General features: G+C 39.4%; 1 protein-coding gene across 9 annotated transcripts in view; it reads left to right on the top strand.

Moving 5' to 3' along the window:
* The first annotated feature begins 224 nt into the window (after positions 1 to 224).
* Erich1 (glutamate rich 1) overlaps positions 225 to 20,899 on the top strand; it is a 176,028-nt gene continuing 155,353 nt past the window's right edge. For 5 of the 9 annotated variants that reach the window (XM_029562216.1, XM_029562217.1, XM_029562218.1 and 2 more), the window contains exons 1-2: positions 225 to 350; positions 20,658 to 20,804. In XM_029562216.1, coding sequence (XP_029418076.1) covers positions 329 to 350; positions 20,658 to 20,804 — 169 coding nt within the window. In that variant the 5' untranslated portion in view covers positions 225 to 328. Of the gene's footprint in view, positions 371 to 12,599; positions 12,660 to 20,657; positions 20,805 to 20,899 lie in introns of all 9 variants that reach the window. The other 4 variants (XM_029562221.1, XM_029562220.1, XM_029562219.1 and 1 more) reach the window with 4 other exon arrangements.

Genomic DNA, 20,899 nt, shown 5'->3' with positions numbered 1-20,899 from the left:
TCCAGTTCGGCCACCGCGCAGAGCAGGTATGTGCCCACGGTACAGTCCCGAACCTGGACGCCGGACCCGCAAAGCCCCGGCAGCCCGCCCAAGGCTTCCCAGCAGGCTCCAAGCGGAAACGCCCAGAGACTGAGCTTAAGCGCTGGGCCGGGCCTCCTACGAGCCAATCCACAGCCGAATGTGAATGATTGACATCTTGCGGCGGGGAAGTCGGGACCGGATTAGGCACTCCTGATGTCGTGGGCGGGTCTAAACCGCCGGGATCCGGAAGCGCTTCGCGCTCTAAGGCCAGCTCTTCTCGGTCTCTGGACCTCTTTAGGGGTCGGACATGTCGGCTCGTCGGAACCACGGTAGGCAGAAGGCTCCCCACGTGAGTGGAACTGCGCTCCGAGGATCCTCGGGGGTCCCGCCTGTTGTGGGCAGCAGGCGTGGTAGGCCGAGGGTGGCGCAGGGCGTGAGGGGACCCGGGGCTTCTGGAATTACGAGTGACTGGGCGAGGGTGCTTGGTGGATCCAGAGGGGACGCGGGGCCCGAGGGGCCTGAGCGGCGTGAGGGTCCGTGGACCGCATCCTCGCCCCAGGTGATGCGGTGGTGCTGCTGCTGGCAGGGTGGGCCGGGGTCTCCGCCTTGCAGGGGCTGCGCTCCTCACTGGTGGAGCTGAGCCCTCCAAAGCCTCAGTGCGGGTGGCCTGTTCTTGGACTCTGTTTACTCAGTAATTGGATCTGCTGCAGAGGCTGGGACCCACACCACCTAGTGTCTTGAAAGTCGGTGTCCTGGTCAGCCTGCTACTCGATGACCCTCAGCGCCGAGTGAGCGCTTTGAGCACTTGGACCTGCACTCAGGGTGCTGGGCTCAGCGGCTGCTGTGCTTTTCTCTGTTTAAGAAAAAGCTTCTTCCGGGGCTGGGGAGATGACTCAGCCGATCCCAGCACCCGCATGGCGACTAACAACCGTCTGTAGCTCCAGATCCAGGGCATCCAACACCCTCTTCTGACCTCCGTGGGCATTGCCAGACACTGGTGTACTTACAAACACACAGGCAAAACACTCATACAGATAAAATAAGATGTTTTTTTAATGCTTCTTGTGAAATGAAAAGCCAGTGGCAACTATAGTTAATGAACATTTGTCCAAAAGACAGAAAATTAATTTCTCAGTAAGCAAGAAAATGGAGAACAGTTAGTATAATACCCAATCTGTGCTTTCTGCTTAGAAGAACACTTGTTCCAGCAACCTACTTCACTCCAGCCCCAGTGACTTCTCACTTTAACCTAATTACCTGTGAAAAGCCAAATCATCTCACAGATTAAAAATGACATAACCAAGGCCGGGTGTGCTGGCGCTTTCCTTTAATCCCAGCACTCAAGAGGCAGAGGCAAGTGGATCTGTCGGTTCAAGGCCAGGTTGGTCTAACCTAGTTCCAGGTTAGCTGGGGCTACGGGGAGAGGAGACCCTATCTCAAAAAGACCAAAAAATGACATAACCATTTCAGAACCAAGAATGTTAGGTTCCAAAATGGACATAAGCATTTGTTGGACAAAACTTGTTATAATCCTGCCCTGGAAGAAAGTATAAATGCTCTTTTGGGTAAATGTTAAGTCATCTTCTGCATTCCGGGTTTTTTCCACATCTCTTCTTTCCTCTTCTGTGTTCCCTTTTATGTTTGTGACCCTTCTAAGCCTCATGTTAAATGCTGTTTCCTGTGCGATGAAGTATATTAGCTGTAATACACAAAGTCAAATTTAAAGGCTTTTCTAAACTCATGAAATAAAATGAAGAAAGACTTTTGAATGTTTAATCAGTCACTAAACTTTTCTGTTAGTCTCTTTTAGTTTTAATAGTCTCTTTTTCCTTTTGGATAGGATAGATGAGAAAATTATCAGGGGAAGTGGAAGTAGTTTAAGAGCATTGTGATTGGAAGGATGAGGCTAGATTAATAAATCTTAAAAATATAAAATGTAAGTGGGAAACAAAATAGTAGTTTTATGTATCCTCACATGATTTCTTGGAGAGCCTTTCTGCTGGGAAACAATGTGCGAGGCCTGAGTTGGAATAAGATGCTAAGCACTTGCAATTTGTTAAAGCAGAAACTCAAACCAGAACTGATCTCTCTCTTCAGTCTATCCTTTGTCTTCCTGCCCCCACCTTGTGTTGAGTTACAGTTGAGAAAATGCCTGGCAAGTGGAAGAGATGGTGATGAGGGCATGGTGTGGTTTTCACTGGTTTCACTCACAGTTCAAGTCCAGTTGCTCCAAACAGGCATCAGGTCTCAATGGTGGAGAGAGATGATGGAGTCTTCATGTCTTCAAAGAAAGGGTCTCACTCTATAGTCCAGGTTGGCCTAGAACTCACTGTAGTCATCTTCCCTCAGTCAGCCAAGTGCTGACTTGGAGGTATGACTCACCCAATTTGCTTCTGTCTTTGTTTCTTTGTCTATTGACTTTTTAAGAAAGGGTCTCATGTAGCCCAGGCTGGGCTAGAATTCACTATGTGGTAGAGGTTGGCAGCAAACTTCTGATCCTCCTGCCTTTACCTCTGGATTGCTGGCATTCGTTACAGGTATGAGCTACCACACCTGGGTCTGTGTCTTTATTGGGGTTATGAGTAAAGATGTCAGACTGTACTTGTGTTTCATATGGAATAGAATATAGGCAGAGCACTGAACTAATGTTCATTCATCTAGCCAGTGCTTGTGGAGCACCTGCTGAGTATTTCAACTGCTTTCGGCCCTAGAGATCCAGCATGAAATCCTCTCCTTTGAATAGAGGCTCTGGTTTAGTTCGAGGCTGTGACCTAGCTTGGGGTAATGGGTCTGAGAGTGCTAGATGATTCCCTCTCTGGGTCCTAGTGAAAACAAGAAAACTTGTAATTAATAGGGGTCATTCTGAAGAAATTACTGAAGGGTTTTGGTAGTTTCGTTAATCTTCTTGAAAGTAGCCTGCTAATGCATCAGTTTCTTATTTGACAACTTGTGGAAAATTCTGTAAAATTAATAGGAAGAATGGTTTGCCTCTGAACTCTACATGAGTAAGAAGAAAATAAAAATTTAGATGTGTCTTAAGTTTATGCTGGCAAAATGTTTGAACAGTTCTGCCAGATGTTGCTTGGGTCTCTGAGAGTTGCCATGCAGCACTGACAATGAATGGTTCTCCTTGGTTAAAGAGAATCACCTGAACAGTACTATTATCTCAAGTGTGGTTCAAGTGGCTTCATTATTTCTGGGAGTAATTAGGTGAATGCCTGACATAGGGGTAAGAACTAGTTCAGATAGGACTACAACTAGAATTCAGGGACACAGTGGCATTAAAAAACTTTAAGGTGCTGCAGCTCCCCCTGAGGGTCATGTGCTCCTTGAAGGAGGATCCTTTCTGTGATTGTCTTCTGATCATTCCTCACATGGTGTTGACCTTAGCAGCTGCTCAGTTAACTGTGGAAATGAATGATTCATGTCCAGCATCTACCCAGTTAAGTGTTCCTACTACATTCTGGCAAGATGACTCCCCAAGACCCTGTGAGCACCTTCGGTTGGTAGGAGCAATATATATCATGATATAACTGGTAGAAAATCTACCTGTTTTACTTCCCTTGGATATGTCATTACTTGGAGCATGTAGAGCTAGCTTACCAAACTTAAGAGATTCTGAGCAACTTTCTTGATCTTCTTTCTTCCCTAGTCCATGACATGTGAAGCTACCTGTGCATGTTAGAAATGTTTCTTAGGCGAGGTGAAATTTAGAGCTAAGAATTGGACTTACCAGGCAGGCAATTCTTAAATGATGGAGCAGGGAAGAATAAGTGATAATGGGAGGCCATCATTGGACAGACTCTGCACTAAGAAAGGAAGACTTGGATTCCTGCTTTACTTTGGCCTCTGGGGCTTTACCACTGGACACCCACCCGTCGCTTAACTCCTGTTGCAGTGTTTATGCACTAATGTGTAGGGTAAGGTAGAGTGAGTAAATTTAAGTGTCTTAACAGCACTGCAACTCCTCCCTCCATCCAACATCAAAATGGAATTGGTGATGCCAGCCTCCTTGTGTAATAAGGACCAATCTCACTGTCTTCATTCTAATGAAAATCAGCAAAACCTATCCTTGGATAACTGTTCTGTGTTTACTTAGCCTGAAGAACTAGCCAGGCAGATGAGCTTAGAGAACACAGCTAAAAAGCAGATGGTTCACTTGTCTTTTGATAAAAATTCATTCCTGCCATTACCAGTTCTTGCAAGACAGCTAGGCTTGATCTTCATGGCATGCTCTTTAGGGAGTCTGGAGGATAAACCAGGATATACCAGGCTGGGACAGGCACAGCTGCTACTCCTGTAGATCTTTGTCTTCCTGGAACTCTTCTCAAATGAACTTTACTGCCAGTGGTCTTCCTGTATTTCCAACTTTCTCTGCTCGGGCAATTTGTACCTTAGGGAGTGCATTATGGCCAACCTCACAATCCACAGAACTGTTAGCACTTTTATATGATGTTTGTGCTGGTTTTAGTGTTCTTGGAACCCCAGAGTCAGTAGTGTCTCTGTGTATGAGTGTGCATATGTGAGTCTACAAGCATGTGTGTATATTGTAACTTTCCCCAGTTATTCCCTCCAACTTGACCACAGTGCCAGCAGATTTCTACATTGCCTCAGAATTGAAGGTATCAGCCAGGATGTGTTTCAGTTGGAAGAAGATCCGTATTTCTTTCATGTCCATGCTAGTCCAAGCTAGTTTCAAGGTAACTCTGTGTTGGGGCATAGCTTTTGTTCTGGTCATTTTTGTGTAGCTTCTGTGACGTTAATAGGCAGTCTCATTCACCACAGGTGCTTGTACACATGTGGTATACATACCACATGTAATAATTGTAAGCAATTATTACACATAAAATAACAGTATTTATGAATAGTTAATTATATAATTAATGCTATTAAAATCTATGAGAAAAAATTTAAAGTATGTTTAGAATATTTTTCATTCTTTTAAGTTCTAAAGTTTTGATAAATGGATTTTTTGGTTTATATGGGATTTCATTTTTGTTGTTGTTTTGTTTGTTGAGAAAAAATTTAAAGTATGTTTAGAATATTTTTCATTCTTTTAAGTTCTAAAGTTTTGATAAATGGATTTTTTGGTTTATATGGGATTTCATTTTTTTTTGTTGTTGTTGTTCCTCTGCTTGTTTTTTTTGAGACAGGCTATGTAGCCCGGGCTAGCCTTGAACTAATGATCCTCCTGTGTCAGCCTTGTATTACAAGCATATACCACCATGCCTAACTCTCTAATATATTTTTGCTAATTAGATAAGTCATGTTTTATGATTCTAATCATGTTTTATTTGAAGTACTATTTTTCTTTTAATTAATATTTCACAAAGCTTGCCAATTCTTGCTTAAATCTTAGCAAATTATTTCTCCATTTATACTTCTATTATAAAACTCAAGAATCTATCATTCATTGAATTAACATACTATACTGAACTTTCTTGTGAAATAACATAATGCAGTCAATTTTTAAAAATTTATTCTAGATTACAGGCAAAGATTAAGTACCTTGCTTTGTTATAGGAATAAAATGGGAAAAGTTTTCATTTTCAGGAAATCTATGGATAGGCTGGTATACATACAGCAAGCATTATCTAAATATGTTTTTTACTGAAAAGAGAGATTTCCATAACATAAATAAGCCTAGGAAAACTAAAGTTCCCAATAAAATGAAGTGTGTGTGTGTGTGTGTGTGTGTGTGTGTGTGTGTGTACATATCAGAATGAGAAAGAGAATAGCCAGTACAGTAGTTTTGTTTGTTTTTATGTTGTGGTTTTAGTAATAATATTTTGAGAGGTTTTCTCCAGTAAAACAGAATAAGGTAAAAAGGGGACATTATCAAACTTGCCACAGTGAAAGTTCCTACTAATGGTCATTTCTGATCTGATTTTTAAAAGGCTGATAACTCTTGTTTTAAAAACTAATCATATTTCTAATCACAAATCTGTATTAAGTGAAAACTCTTTTAAAAGGTCTGTCATCAACCCATTTGTCCTGTATGATTTTCTCTGAAAATGAAATGCCAACAAGTCACATTTTAAAAGTTATTTGTTGAGGGGTTGGAGAGATGACTTAGCTGTTAAGAGCTCTGGCTTCTCTTACAGAGGACCCAGGTTCGGTTCCCAGCACTTACATAGCTACTAACAACCTTCTCTAATTCCAGTTCCAGGGTATCTGTTGCTCTCTTCTGACCTCTGTGGGCATTGTGTACACATGGTATACTTACTACATGCAGGCAAAACACTTATACATTTAAAATAAAAATAAATTTTAAGACAGTTGTTTGTTGATATTGCAGTTTCTTTTGTTTCAGTGTAATATCTGTGAGTATATGGCTCTATCAATTTTACAGATTTTCATGTACATCCCTGTTTTTTAGTTTTTTTGTCTTCTTATTTGTTTCATTTGTTTTGTTTTGTTTTGTTTTGTTTTGTTTTGTTTTGACAGGGTTTCCCTAGTCCCAACACACCTGGAAGTCACTATGTGGACCAGGCTGGCCTCAATCTCCCCGGGGGCTGAGATTAACCTGTATTGAAACAACTCTTTTGAATTGATCTCATTTCTCATGTCTCTAAATTAGTATACACCTTTATCTGGATGTTTTACTTTTCCAAGAGGTATTAGTTTATAGATGCCAAAAATTAACATTATTTTCGGTATCTTTCACTACCAAAGAACTTTTTATATATGCAGAATATGTTCAGTAAAGTGAAATATATAGATTTATTCAAATTCCAAATGCAATATATTATACACATGTATAACAAGAGGAAATATATATTACTTTTATAATCAGAGTAATTTATTTTTTTGGTCTTTTTGAGACAGTGTCTCCCTGTAGCCTCAGCTGGCCTAGAACTCTTTGTAAACCAGCCTGGCCTTGAACTCAGAGATCTTCCTACCTCTGCCTCCCAAGTGCTGAGATCAAAGGCATGCACCACCATAGCCGGCTTATAAAAATAGGGCCTGAAGAAAGGACCAGGATTTGATTCCCAGCACCCACATGGTGGCTAACAACCATCCATCATCCATAACTATAGTTCCAGAGGATCTGACACCCTTTTCTGTCCTCTTCAGGCATTGCATGACACCAGTGCACTTATATGCAGACAAAACACTCATGCGCATAAAATAAAACATATTATAAAATAATTTTAAAATGAAAATATATTTAAGCAATTTAAAATATGGCATTTGGGGGTAACATCTTGTGGTCTTAAGATCATAGAGTACCTTTTTTCTGTTACACAGTTTCATTTTATTTTCCTTTCTTCAGAAAAGAATATAATAGAAGAAGAACTTCTATTTCTGGGTTTTTTTTGGTCTTTTTGAGACAGGGTCTCCCTGTAACCCCAGATGGCCTGGATTTGCTATGGAGACCAAGCTGGCCCCGAACTCACAGAGATCTGCCTGCATCTGCCTCCCTAGTGCTGGGATTAAAGGCGTGCGCCACCACACCCAGCTATTTCTGTCTTTATTTATTTGTTTCTACATAAGAGCTTCTCTAATTGGAAGTATACACCTTCCCATGATCAGTGAAATCCTGCCCCTAGGGATGTGATGGCTGGAAATGAAGGACATATGGTATGCTAAGTAAAACAAGTTGAGCACAGAAAGACAAGTACTGCTTTGTTTTGTTTTTTTCACTCATTTGTGACACCTGAAAAAAAAAAAATAATACCATAGAAGACAGTCAAATAGTCGTTATTTGAGGCCAGGAATGGAAGAGGGAAAAAGGCTAGAAGGTGGTTAGATAATAGGTATCAAAATGCATTGGAGTGAATGAATAAATTCTGCTCTTTTGCAACACAAGGAGGTAACTGGTTTACACTGTAAAGTTTGCAACAACCTTTCATCTTCTTTATGAAGAGGGAGAGGAGCTCAGAAACTCTGTATTACTTTTCTGTTGCTATGATAGAAGCACTGACCAAAGCAGTTTATAGAAGGAAGAGTTTATTTGAACTTATGGTTCCAAAGGGTCAAGAGTCCATCCTGGTGGGGAGGCATGGCAGCAGAAGTGGCTGGAGGAGAGGGGGAAGCTAAGCTACATCTTCAAGCAGGCACAGGAAGCAAGAGAGCAACTTGAGATCCCTCAAGGCTAAAGAACTCTCTAAGCCTGCCCCCAGTGACATGCTTCCTCCAGCATAGCCACACCTTCTAAAACCTCCCAAAACAACCCCACCAGCTGGAAACAAAATGTCCAAATACTTGGAGCCTATGGGGGACATTCTCATTCAAACTATCACAAGCTCCAAAGACAAAGAACAAGGTTATGGAGATGGTTTACTTTGATTGGTCCATTGTCTATTTTCAAAACTGCTATAAGTTTTGCCAGCTAAAAAGAATAAAATCAAGTAAAATAGAAAAGAAATCTCTTATATTCTGTTTTAAAATTAATCAAAAAGCAAGCCAGAGGAGAGAGGGTCTAAATATGATCAAATTGTATGAAATGCGCAAAAAATCAATTTAAAAAATTTTTAAAAAGCTGGACATGGTGGCATAAGCCTTTAATCCCAGTAGAGTCAGGTGGATCTCTGTGAAATCAAGACCAGATTGGTTTATATAGTGAGTTCTAGGCCAGCTGGGGCTACAGTCAAAAAATAAACTGGGTATGGAGCATTACAGAGTGATATGACATGTTGTCCTTGACTTTGTGTTCTGTTTTGGGGGAACTTGTTAGACGTTTGACCTCTGGACTAACACAATAGCAAAACAGGAAGGAAAAAAAAAAAAAAAAAAAACCTCCTTGAAATGCTGTCATTAGTACCTTTGTTAAAAATGGGGGAAAATATCTGTTTGCTTGTTTGTGTGGGATTTTATCATGGCCAACTCTTAGTTTTATATAACTGCATTGAAGAAGAATTTAGGATTGAATAAATTTATTACCAGAAATCAAATTTCCTGTTTCTCTATCTGAAGTACATATACTTAAAGTTTTTCCTAAGTGTCTAATTTCCAAAGAACACTACTGGAAGAATGTATTTTTATTTGGCTTTTGGTTTCTGCCTTTAAGTTGAAACAGAAGTATAGACCAGCTTTCAATTCTGTCTGAAAATTATATCAAAAAGAACTCTGTTTGCCTGTGGGAAGGAGACTTTTCTGTGTTTGGTATTGCAGCATATTAATTTTAACTGGGATGTTTTTCTTCACATTGCCTTTTTTTCTATATCATTTCCTGATTCTGATTGCCTGGTCTGCTTAGTAATTGTATTTGTTTTTCTGCAGGCTATTTTTTTCAATTGGCATTAAACACTCATTCCTCTGTTCTTTTATTTTCCTGTGATTGCTTTTTGACAGACACGAGTTTCAAGTTAAAACTTGCTCCCACTGCTAGAAAAGGGGCACATTGATGATGTGTGAGAAACATGAGAAGGCTGGCTTATCTCAGGTTTCTACTAGAGGCTTTAGAATATCCAGACCACTGAGCAGTTTTTATTTGGTTCACGTGAAAATTCTGAGTTCTTGAGCCTACTGGAGCCTATGACAGGAGCCTGCCTCCCAGGTTCAGATAACCTAGCTCTGTTTTTGTGGGAATATTTTTGGCTTTTAGCACATTAGAATTTAAATAAACAAGAGATTTTTAACCTTCAACTTGAGTTTTAGGTCCAAGTCTGTAGTGTTTAAACACACACACACACATAACACAAATATATACATACACATAATGCCCAAGAAACACATACCAAATCAAAAAGGAGCATTTCAGCAAGTTAAAAGCCATAAATACTCTTTTTTTTTTTTTTTTTTTTTTTTAAGGCGTGGTGTTATATATTCCAGGCTTGCCTTGAACTCCCTTTGGGACCAAGAAAGACACTGAACTTCTGATCTCTGTCTCTACTTCCTCATTGCTAGGATGACAGGCACATGCCATTATGCCTAGTTTTATGCTGTGCTAGGGATTGAGTGTAGGGCTTTATGAAAGTTAGGCCATCACTCTATCAAGTGAGCTGCATCCTTCGCAGAGTACTTTTAAGAAACTAAACTTAGTGCTCTGTGGACTTAAATACTATGTTTCGGTCTTCTGGGAAAAAAAAGAGCATTTTGTGTTCTGTTTTTAGTATTAATCAAAAAGTAAGTTGGGCAAAGTATGGTGGTAAACACCTTTAATCCCAGCACTCCTAAGGCAGAGGCAGGTAGATCTCTATGACACTGAGGCCACCCTGCTCTACATAGCCAGTTCTAGGCCAGCTGGTGCTACAGGGAGACCCTGTCTCAGAAAAACAAAACAAAACAAAAAAAGTAAGCTGGCCAGTTAGAAAACTTTGTTGACAAAGTTCTTATGTATAAGAAACACTCAAACAGTTTATAAGAATATATATTTTTTATATCTAGAGGTTCAGAGTTAGCAGTGAATACTAAAGTGGCTGTACAAGGTTTTAGTCTAAAATTGCTAATTATTTCTTTTTAAAGTTAATGGCCCAAACATGAAAGCAGTCCTTTTCATCTCACATTTGTAGACTCAGTGTACTGGATTGATGCATTACAACCACACTGCCCTTATGAATATGTAGGGATTGTATTTACTATTGTTCCTAACCAGTACAGGAATACATCCACCCATGAATCTAAAGGGACTGTTTGCCATGGTCCTTAATCATTGCAGGTGGAGTAGGAAACAATAGGAAAGTAATAAGGACAGGGTATCGGATTTTTTGTTTGTTTTTAAGGATAATATTTTAGAGTATAGGTCCAGTTTCTTTACTTTAGTAAAGCTCATGAATGAATCTTTCAGCAATATTAGTTGGTAAAAAGTAATTAATAATATTTTAACTTTGCACCATAAACCGCAGGTTAGAAGAGGCTGTTGGATCCCCTGGGACTGGAAGTATGGACAGTTGTTAGCTGCCGTGTGGGTGCTGGGATTCGATCCCAGGCCTTCTGCAAGAACAACCAGTGTTCTTAACCGCTGAGCCACCCCTCCAGCCCCCCAAACATACCACTTTAAATCATAGCATTCCACTCCTGGCCCCCATGGACTCTTGGCCATTTCATAACATAGATTTATTCCAACTTCAAAAGTCTCCATATTCGTAACAGTTTTCAACATTGTTCAAAAGTCCAAAGTTTTCTGAATCAAGGCAACCTCTATGAAATAAAAACATGTCACATATTTCCAGTATAATGACATGGTGTAAGCATGTCCACCCCAAAAGTGAAGAATGGGAGGATAACAAGGGAAGACCAGACCAAAGTACAACCAGAACCCAGTAAACACCAAGCCCTTAGAGCTCCATGACCAGGAACTTGTGGGGCCATCTTCTGTCATGAGTATCTCTGCCCCTCCTGTTTTGGCATATGAAGCCCATATAACCTCTTTTTCTGGCTGATTTCACTATGTATCTGCAGCTTTCTTTGTTGGACTCCCCATGGTCTTGGTGTTTCTGGCATGCTGGAGTCTCCATTGAACTTAGATGTTAACTTTGCAAATTGACTCAGTTACCTCTAAAGATTTCCCAGTAGGAAATCCACACCTCCTACACATTGTCCCCAGCAGTTTTCTGGAATCTTGATCAAGCCTCCATGACCCAAGTCTTGCATTTGGTATGCTTGCAAATCCAGCACTGTGTGAATGATTCTGCCAAGTTCTCTTGCCAATTTGAGATGTAATCTGGCCTCCTACCACAGCCATAGTAGTTTCTATGTGCCTTAGTGGATGAACCTAGGACAATATTTCCCCAGACAGTTGTTTTAAACAGTTAATCCCTTCAGCTGCATTCTCATTTCAGGCGCTTTCCTTCGAAATAAATTTGTATTTTCACAAGTTGAATCCTGGTGGGTGAGGTCTTATCCACAGGACACATTTCCTGTTGTCTCCTGCAGAGTATCTAGGTTCCTGTTTAATGGTGATAATCTCTTTTCTCCTCACCTGCCTTGCCTGCAACTTCAAACTTGTTTCTACTCCTTTCCACAACCAAACTGCACCTTTTGCCTTTCTGCTTTCACTGTAGGTCTTAGAGCAGGGAGAAATAACTATGGGATAACCTGGATGTTAAAATGTTTTGATATTTAATCTGTCAACAAACTTTGTCCATTACCTTTAGATTTAGCCTCACTCAATTCAGCAGAACATGAGCAGAAAGCAGCCAGATTCTTCATCAGAATGTAGCACAATACCTAGCCTAATTCCTAATAGAACCTTTATTTCCCCCATGAAACCTCATGAGCTGAATCACCACTGTCTTCGTTTCTTTCAGCATTCTGGTTTTCTGAACTGCTACTTGAATGGCTCATTAAGCTCTGCTTATAACATTCTAGGGCTTCTCTAGCTCATTCCTCCAAATCTTTCCATATCCTTCCCACAAACCAGTTCCAAAGGCCTGTGAACCACATGATCAAGTTTGTTATAGCAACAACCCCACATCTGATAGCAGTTTTTTACATTAGTTACTTTTCTCGTTGCTGTGACGCAATATCTCCCAAAAGCAACTTCAGGAGGGGAGGGTTTATTTGTTTCATAGTTTGAGTGGAAGGTATATCTGCAGGAGGATAAGGTGGCTGAATACAAGTGCATCCATACCCAGGAGTCAGATGTGAATGCTGTATTGAGTTTGCTTTCTCCATTTTTCCTTTTTATTTAGTCTGTAACCCCAGCCCATGGATGGCGCTCTGAACATTGAGGGTGGATCTTCCTATAGCAGGTAAATCTCTATGGAAATGTCCTCAGAGACAAACTCAGACATGTATCTCCTAGGTGATTCTAAATGCAGTCAAGCTGAAAATATGGGTTAACTATCATAGATGGTAGGATATAAACCCATTATCTGCCGATATTTAATATTCAAAGTCATACCTTAACTCCTATTGAAGAACTGTATTAAATGTTCATTTTATTATAATAATGTCTGCAGCAGGAGCAGGGACAGGGATGAATTTCCTGAATGCATGCTACTTACAGAATAGATCTCTGCTACAGAGAAGTCATTGAAAGCCAGAAATGTGCTTGTGAGGTTATAAAATACTAACACACTGTGGAAATCATTTTAGCCACTTCAGTTTTCAAAATACTTACCAATGTACCTTGGGACAATGTAAGATTTCCTTTTTTTTCCATCTTGTCTCTTTTGTTTGAACACTACTCACTTTAAATTTACAAAGGAAGATTTTCCCTCAGTCTTGTTTGGCTAATGTATATTCTGAAGATGTCTTAACCCTTGCACATCTGAATTTATATGACATTCCTCTCATTCCTATCCTCCACATAAACACTTGGGATATAAACTTGAAAGACTATAGCTTTATACTGAAATTGTGTTTATATTTACATTTATTTAAAAATTATATCCATTTTCCTGCATTCTTGAGTCCTTATATGGTGACCCAGGTCATTACTCAATATCAGTTTTATCATCCTATGTGTCTAATGATGGAGACTGGTATGGTACAAATGTGCTTCCTTTAGATATTTTTGTTGTTGGGTACTATGTCATGCCTGTAGAAGTCAGAGAACAATTTGTCAGTTTTCTCCTTCTACTGTGTGTGTTCCAGGGATGGAGCTCAGGTCATCAGGCTGGGGGCAGGCTTTTCTTCCTGAGTCATCTCACTGGTCTTCTAGTTTGTCTTTAAGGATAGACAAGGTTTTTTACTGCCTGCAGCTGCTTATTCTTACAGAAGCATTTAATAATTTTTAAGCAGAGAATGGACATGCTTAGATTTGTATTAAAAAGCAAGCAATGAACAGTTATACCCTCCAATTCTGGTGGCAGATACCAGGCTCCTGGAGAAAGGACTGGCACCATGTCTAGGCAGAGAAAATGTAGGAGGAGTTGCTATATCCTGTGGGACCCGACAGTTGCTGTGTGCTCACTGAACAATGGAGCAGACCAGAGGTACTGACCCACACGGAAGGAGCAAGCTGCCACCACTGCAGCACTCTTCACCACAAAATATGTGAAGATAGCACAGGGCTATAACCTCCAAAATAAATGAAATTCCATTAATACATAAATGAGTAGGTTATAAAAAGTAATAATCCAGAAATAAATATGGAAGTAGAAGCAGCTTCTTTAAAAAGGAATGCCATGTAATAATATAGAAGGAATGAGAGAATCGAAAATCAATTAATTCCACAGCTTTCATGCCATAAACAAGAACCTACAGTTGATATTAACTTAGTCTAGAATAAACATGTAGTCTCAAGATCTCTTCCCCAAAATATTTGTTCATTGTAAATTAAAAAACAGTAACTTTGTAAAAAATAAAATTCAACAGATATCACTTTACCTATTAGTGATCAGATGTCAACAGAAAAGAGACAGGTTAATATCCTGAACCTCAAGATGATGTCTTGAGAACAACATCCCATATGTAACAGTATTGAGAGTTAATAATCTCAAGTTTCATCATAAGAAGATACCAGCAAACCAAACTTAGGTAGATTCTATGAAATATCTGTTAGTGATCTTCAAAGATACCAAGATCATAAATAACAAGGAAAATGGGAGAGAGTGTTGGTTTTCAGGAAGTGAGATCTGATGACTAGATGAGGTGTTTGACCAGGAACAGATTGGACTTTAGGGTAAGCTGGTAATTTGTAGCTAAGCTTATACCAGCATGTTGTACCAGTGTTGACAGTTGGACCATGTTCATGTGAGAAGCTGGTCTAAGGAGACACTCAGGGTCTCTCTATTCAAGATCACATTTAAATGGAAAGTTGAAAGAAAAAAAATCATAAGTCTTGAAGGTTCCTATATTATCAGAGGGATTAAACGATAAGTGTAGACAGCAAAGATCTGAACAAATAGCATAGTGGTTGAACTGAACAGAGGCTAGAACTGCCAAAGATGTGGGAGACAATCTGGGCTGAAGTCTATAGACCACTGGGGAGCCAGAAATGCCTCTGCCAAGGGGAGACTGGTCCAAGAAGGCACAAGGTTTAAAAAAGAAAAGGTAAATTCAATCTTGATTGTTAAAATACTAGGCAGTAAAGAGATTGTGAGGTGTGTCAGCGGGTTATTAGAAAACAGGACTCTAGAGGTAGGCAAGCTGGAAACAGTTTCCACTTTGAGGGGATAGTCAAAAGTATATGGGAAATTGAGCCAGGCAGAGCATATAGAAAGAGAAACAAGGAACACAGGCAAGATCTGTGGGACCCTTGCCACTTACAGGGGAGGTGAGAAGGTAGGGCACTCAGACAGGCCAAAAAAGTCAGACATAGAGTGGTGAGGAGACTCCTGGCAGTTGAGAGCACATCTCCGGTCTCTTATATGTCCCAGACAAACCTCATCTGCCTGAAATTTATCTGCCTGAAAGAACCATCTGTCACAAACCTCTAGAAAAAGTGCAGCCATCTGCAGAAGTCAGGACAGTAAAAACTGAGAAATGAAGTAAGCTGAGAAACCAGAAGGCCTTGGAATTTCCTGGTCTTTCAAGCTATGATAGCAAATTGGTTTTTGACTTTTAGGTCCTCTAGGATATATGGTTGATATTACAGTATATCTCTTTACTATAGGAGGCAGTGATTGTGATTTCCTATATAACCTATTTTGTATTGATTATACCTTACAAAGAAATGTATCATCTGTCAATCTATTTTTGAGCTTATGCTAACTGATTTTAAGGTTGTTCCTTTTACCCTCTTAATAAATTTTCCTATGACATTAATACATCTGTATTAAATATTTTCATTTGGAGCATTTAATAGTTTTGTTGTAAAGCTGCCATTAATTGAATTCAGTAAAAATGTTTCCTAATCTTTGCTCATTAGCACGTTCTTATCTCATTGCTTATGTCTCAGCCCAGCAATCTATATTAGAAAACTCTGAGAGACAAATTCACATAAAAGTTGCATACTTCAACCTGTACCCTGTTTTCTTTTATATGTTTTAAAACATCAGCTTTGTTGATTAAGCAGACTCTTTTATGAAATGGTTGTTGAACACAGCTTATCCCATAGGTTGCCTCTTCTCTTCTACAAGCATGACCATGACTGATGCTTGTTCGCCTTTGGGATTGTTTTTTTATTTCCTTATGTCATCCTTTTGCTATGGGTAACTGATTAGCCACAAGCTTTCACTGAATTGCTTGTCCCTGACTGTTAACTAACATTTCTTCATAGTATTTTCATATTTTCATGCCTGAGCAGACACACATATATACATATAGGAAGTGGCGCCATTAAGGTGATTTCAGCTAGATGGCTAGATTAATTGCTTCTTTGCAGCAAGTTTTTAAAACTTGAGGTTTTACTGTACTCTATAAAACAGGGTGGCTAGTTATAATTTTATCTTAGAATTTGTTCTAAGATATTCATCTGTAGTTTGTAAATGAAATGTGTTTTAGTTTCCCCTAGGAACTGTCACCATAGTCATTTGGAAGAGGACATGTTCTCCTTTATAATTTAAAGGAAATATATAGAACAGTTTGATTTTTATGGGAAAATGTGAACCTTCTTTTGGATATATCTGTGAATGCTAAATTATATTGTAAGACATGTTTCATAGACTGCCTGTTCTTTCCCCTTGGCCCAAAGCATTGTCTCCAGCTTGGGTAACACTGATGTGCATTCTGTGTGAGTTTTCCAGCATGTGGCCTTCTACACAGGGGTCTGGGTTCTTCTCAACCTCAACAGATTATACCATTTTTTCAGGATCCTACATGGTATTGATAATTTTATATTATACTTAAAAGATAATATATTAGAAATCTCTTATTGCCAGGACCTCATCAGTCCTGAGGTCTTAATGACAATCCACATTTTCAGCTTACTCAGAGGTGTTGTACTTCAATGAAAAGGAGCTCTTTTCCTCATTGGGAGTCGCTGGGCTACAGAGATTTGCAGAAACTCTGTTCATAATAGCATCGTTCCCTTGCTGAGAACTATTTAGGTTTTAATAAATGATATGAGAAGCCACTGGAAATTCTGGCTATCAGGTGCCAACAGTCTATCTAATCTAGCATTTATTTACCTATCTATAATATTTTTATTCTTGAGAATTTCATACATATATACATACATACAAAGTATTTTGATCATATTCACACCCTCCACTCCTCCCCCTAATTCCTCCAAGACATACCCCAACCCCTCTCCAGCTTTGGATACTTTAAAAATTTTTATTTCTTATAATCCACTGACTGATTTGTGCTGTCCATCCACTGGAGTGTGATCAGCCCACCAGGGATCACATCCTTAAAGATATGATCTCTGAGGGCTACCCCAGAAGCCATCAACTGTCAATAGTTCCTCAGCCAGGGGTGAGGGCTCCTAAGCCTCATCCCATACCAAGTTGGAATGTTGACTGCATTCATCTTTTGTAGATCTTGTTTGGGCCCCCACAGCTGTTGTGTGTTCATAAATACAATGGTCCTGTCATGGTTTCCCTCCAGTCCTCCCTGACCTGGCTCCTACAATCTTTCCACCTCCTTTTTCGTAATGGTCCCGGAGCCTTGGAGGAAGAGGGTATGATACAGATGTACCATTTGTGGCTGAGCATTCCATAGACACTTATTCTCTACACTTTGACCAGTCATAAGATTCTTCATTAAACATCTTCTGCTATATAGAGAAACTTCTTTGATGAGGCTTGAGAGCGGCACTAATCAATATAGAGGTACAAAATTTAGAGGGTGGTTTAATACTATGTCCATTTAGCAAAATGATAGTAGTGGGTTCACCCTTGAGGCTTATGAACTCCCCAACCATGGGTTCTTGGCCGAATTTATAGTACCAGACATGCAATTTTTACTGTAGAGTGGGTCTTAAATCCAATTTTTAAAAGAGCAGTTGGTTTAACGCCTATGTTTGTGCCACTGTTGCACCCATGGACATGTCTTGCCCTATTGGTCATTCATTACTATAGCTTACAGCGTTCACAGTTGGATAGTACTATTGGTAACTACCCCACCCCCAGCAGCCTACCTAGCCACCTCTGGTACTATGAAAGCTAGCCAGCAGGGAGGAAGCTTCCTGGTCAGTACCAGTTTGATTTCTTCACGCCCTATTACCAAAATATATGGCATCTTCAGCTGTAGGGTCTTACCACAAAGTTCTGGTGGGCAACTAAGAGTAGTGGCAATAGCCTATTAGTTTAGATGGGTGGTCTCCCAGATGCCTCTGACCAACAACTTGAGGGAAAGTATCCTATATTGGCAACCTGTTACTTCTGGGAAGAGCATTATTTCTTGTGTAGGGTAACTCCAATTAAACTTTCAGAGCATTTCCACTAATGTCAGGGACAAGATAAAGATGTCAAATCTCTCTCTTTCTGTTCAGTATAGTGCTTGTGAAATCCTAGCTAGAAAAATAAAACGTGCAAAAGAAATAAAAGGGTTACAAATAGGATATGAAGAAGTCAGAGAGACCCCCAAACACTTCACTGGAAAACTCCTAAAGCTGATTCATTTTCAGGAAAATGGCAGGTTGCAAAATTAACATATAAAAATAAGTAGCCTTCCTATATTAACAAAGATAGACTGGGAAAGAAATCAGGGAAACAATACCATTCACAGGAGCCTCAGAAAACAAAATAAGGGGCTAGAGAGATAACTCAGAGGTTAAGAGTATTGACTGCTCTCTCAGAGGACCCACATGGCAGCTAACAGCCATCCATAACTTCAGTTCCAAGGGCTATGATGCCCTCTTCTGACCTCCATTGCACAACACAGGTGTACTTACATCCATGCAGGCAATACACTTATACACATAAAATTAAAAATAAATATTTCTTGTTCTTAAAAGCAGAACAAAGCAAACCCTTGGAATTAAACCTAACCAAGGAAATAAAAGACCTAAACAATGAAAACTGTAAAACACTGAATCAAGAAATTGAAGAAGATAACAAAAGATGTAGAGATTTCCATGCACATAAATTGGTAGGATTAGTGTTATGGAAATGGCCATCTTCCCAAAATCAGTATACAAATTTAACACAATCCTCATCAAAATTCCAACACAATTCTTCACGAAAGTTGAAAAAATCAATCTTAAGTTCGTATGGAAGCATAAGAGATCCCAGATAGCCAAAACAATCCCGAACAATTAAAACACTTTTGTGGTATCACCAACTTGATTTCAAGATATACCACAGAACCATAGTTGCAAAATCAGTATTGTATTAAGCAATGGAATATAATTGCAGGCCCAAATATTCATCCACATCCCTACAGCCACCTGATTTTTGACAAAGATACCAAAAATATGCATTGGAGAAAAGACAACATCTTTAACAAATGGTGCTGGGAAAACTGGATACCTACACATAGATGAATACTTGATCCTACTTTCTCATCCTCTACATAAATCAATTCCAAATGATTCAGAGTTCTCAATATTAAACCTAAAACTCTGAAACTTCTATAAGAAAGAGTAGGAGTACTTTCTTTTTAATGCGCTTGTATTTTCTACAATTAGGACCCACATTAAATGGGTTAATTCTAACACAAATTAACTGACAGCATGATCTAATTGGAAAAATCTTTTAGATCTAGACTATTTCTGTGTGTAGCCAAAGAAGTCTTATGCACTTCACTTATTTGTCACTCTCAGATTTCACATTGTTAATTAACAGTCTTCAATTTTTTTTTTTTCTGTCTTTTTGAGACAGGGTCTCCCTGTAGCCCCAGCTGTCCTGGAACTCACTCTGTAGACCAGGCTGGCCTTGAACTCACAGAGATCCACCTGCCTCTGCCTCCTGAATGCTGGGATTAAAAGCGTGCGCCACCTCGCCCGGCTAGTCTTCAATTTTTTGATCCTCTATCTTCCATCATCTAAAAGTTCTAAGATACTTGTATTAGTCATCTTGATTTTTGTCATAGAATGTGGTTATTTTCATGCAGCTCTTTGCTTTCTAAATTTCATGAGGTTAAAAAATTTCTTTCATTGACTTGTCTCCCATATTTTTTCCAATATACTGTTTTGATCTCATACCTTGTTTATCAACCATGCTTAAGTGAGGAGGGAAATATTTATTCATTAGGACAGTTTTCCCCTTCAGTTAAACAACAACAAAAGAGCTGAGCATGCCACAGTCTCTTACTCTTTGCACATTGACTATTTGTGGGTCTTTGTCCCTATCTGCTGCAAGAAGAACCTTCTCTGGTGAGAGTTGAGGGATGTACTAATCTATGGGTGTAACAATAAGTCATTGTAAGTTTAATATTATGTCTATTTAGTAGAATGATAGTAGTAGGTTCTTCCGTATGGCCTGTGATTTGTCTAGCCACAAGTCTTTTTCCTGATAACACCATTGGGTATGGTTACAGAGTGGGTCTTAAATCCAGTTAGAAAGTGGTTGGTTACTTCTGTATTTGTGCCACCATTGCACCATTGGGCATATTTTTCCAAACCCTTGTTTTTGTAGCTCAGAAGGTTCACAGCTGGGTGAGGTTGGTGATTACCTTTCTCTGTCAGTAACGTGCATAGCACCTTCTAATACTATGAAAGGTATCTATCAGAGATGTAGTTTCAAGGCCAGTACTATCTTGCTTTCTCCCTGCTTGTTCTGCTACTCGGGTATGTAGTGTCTTCAGCAATATGGTTTTACAAACTCTTCCCTAAGTCGCTTTTGGTCGGGGTATTCTATCATAGCAACAAAAAGCATTACACGGGTGGTAAGGATGTCTTTGTTTTAAATGAAAGCCAGATATGATTTAAATAAATATAGTAAATAATTTATTTTGTTCATTTGTTGCCTTTGTAGTGTTTGTTGAAAAAGTGCTGAAGAGGCTTTTTCCTAATGTTCCAAGTGGCCAAGATACGGGGACACCTCAGACTCTGGCTTTGGAAACAGCATCCAAGAATGTTACCTCTGAGACAGTACAAGAAAAGCATATTCATCATTTGACAAGTAAGGATGAATTACAGATACCAATTTTTCTCTAGTATCCCCTTAGCCTGAGGCTTCTTTGGGTTAAAAACCTTTGCAAATTTTTTTTTTTATAA

Source organism: Nannospalax galili, unplaced genomic scaffold (genome assembly GCF_000622305.1).
Source record: "Nannospalax galili isolate Female #2095 unplaced genomic scaffold, S.galili_v1.0 scaffold134, whole genome shotgun sequence".
In the NCBI taxonomy this organism is placed as follows: domain Eukaryota; kingdom Metazoa; phylum Chordata; class Mammalia; order Rodentia; family Spalacidae; genus Nannospalax; species Nannospalax galili.
The sequence above is the reverse complement of the archived record's forward strand: the minus strand, read 5'-3'. Positions and strand labels throughout refer to the sequence as shown.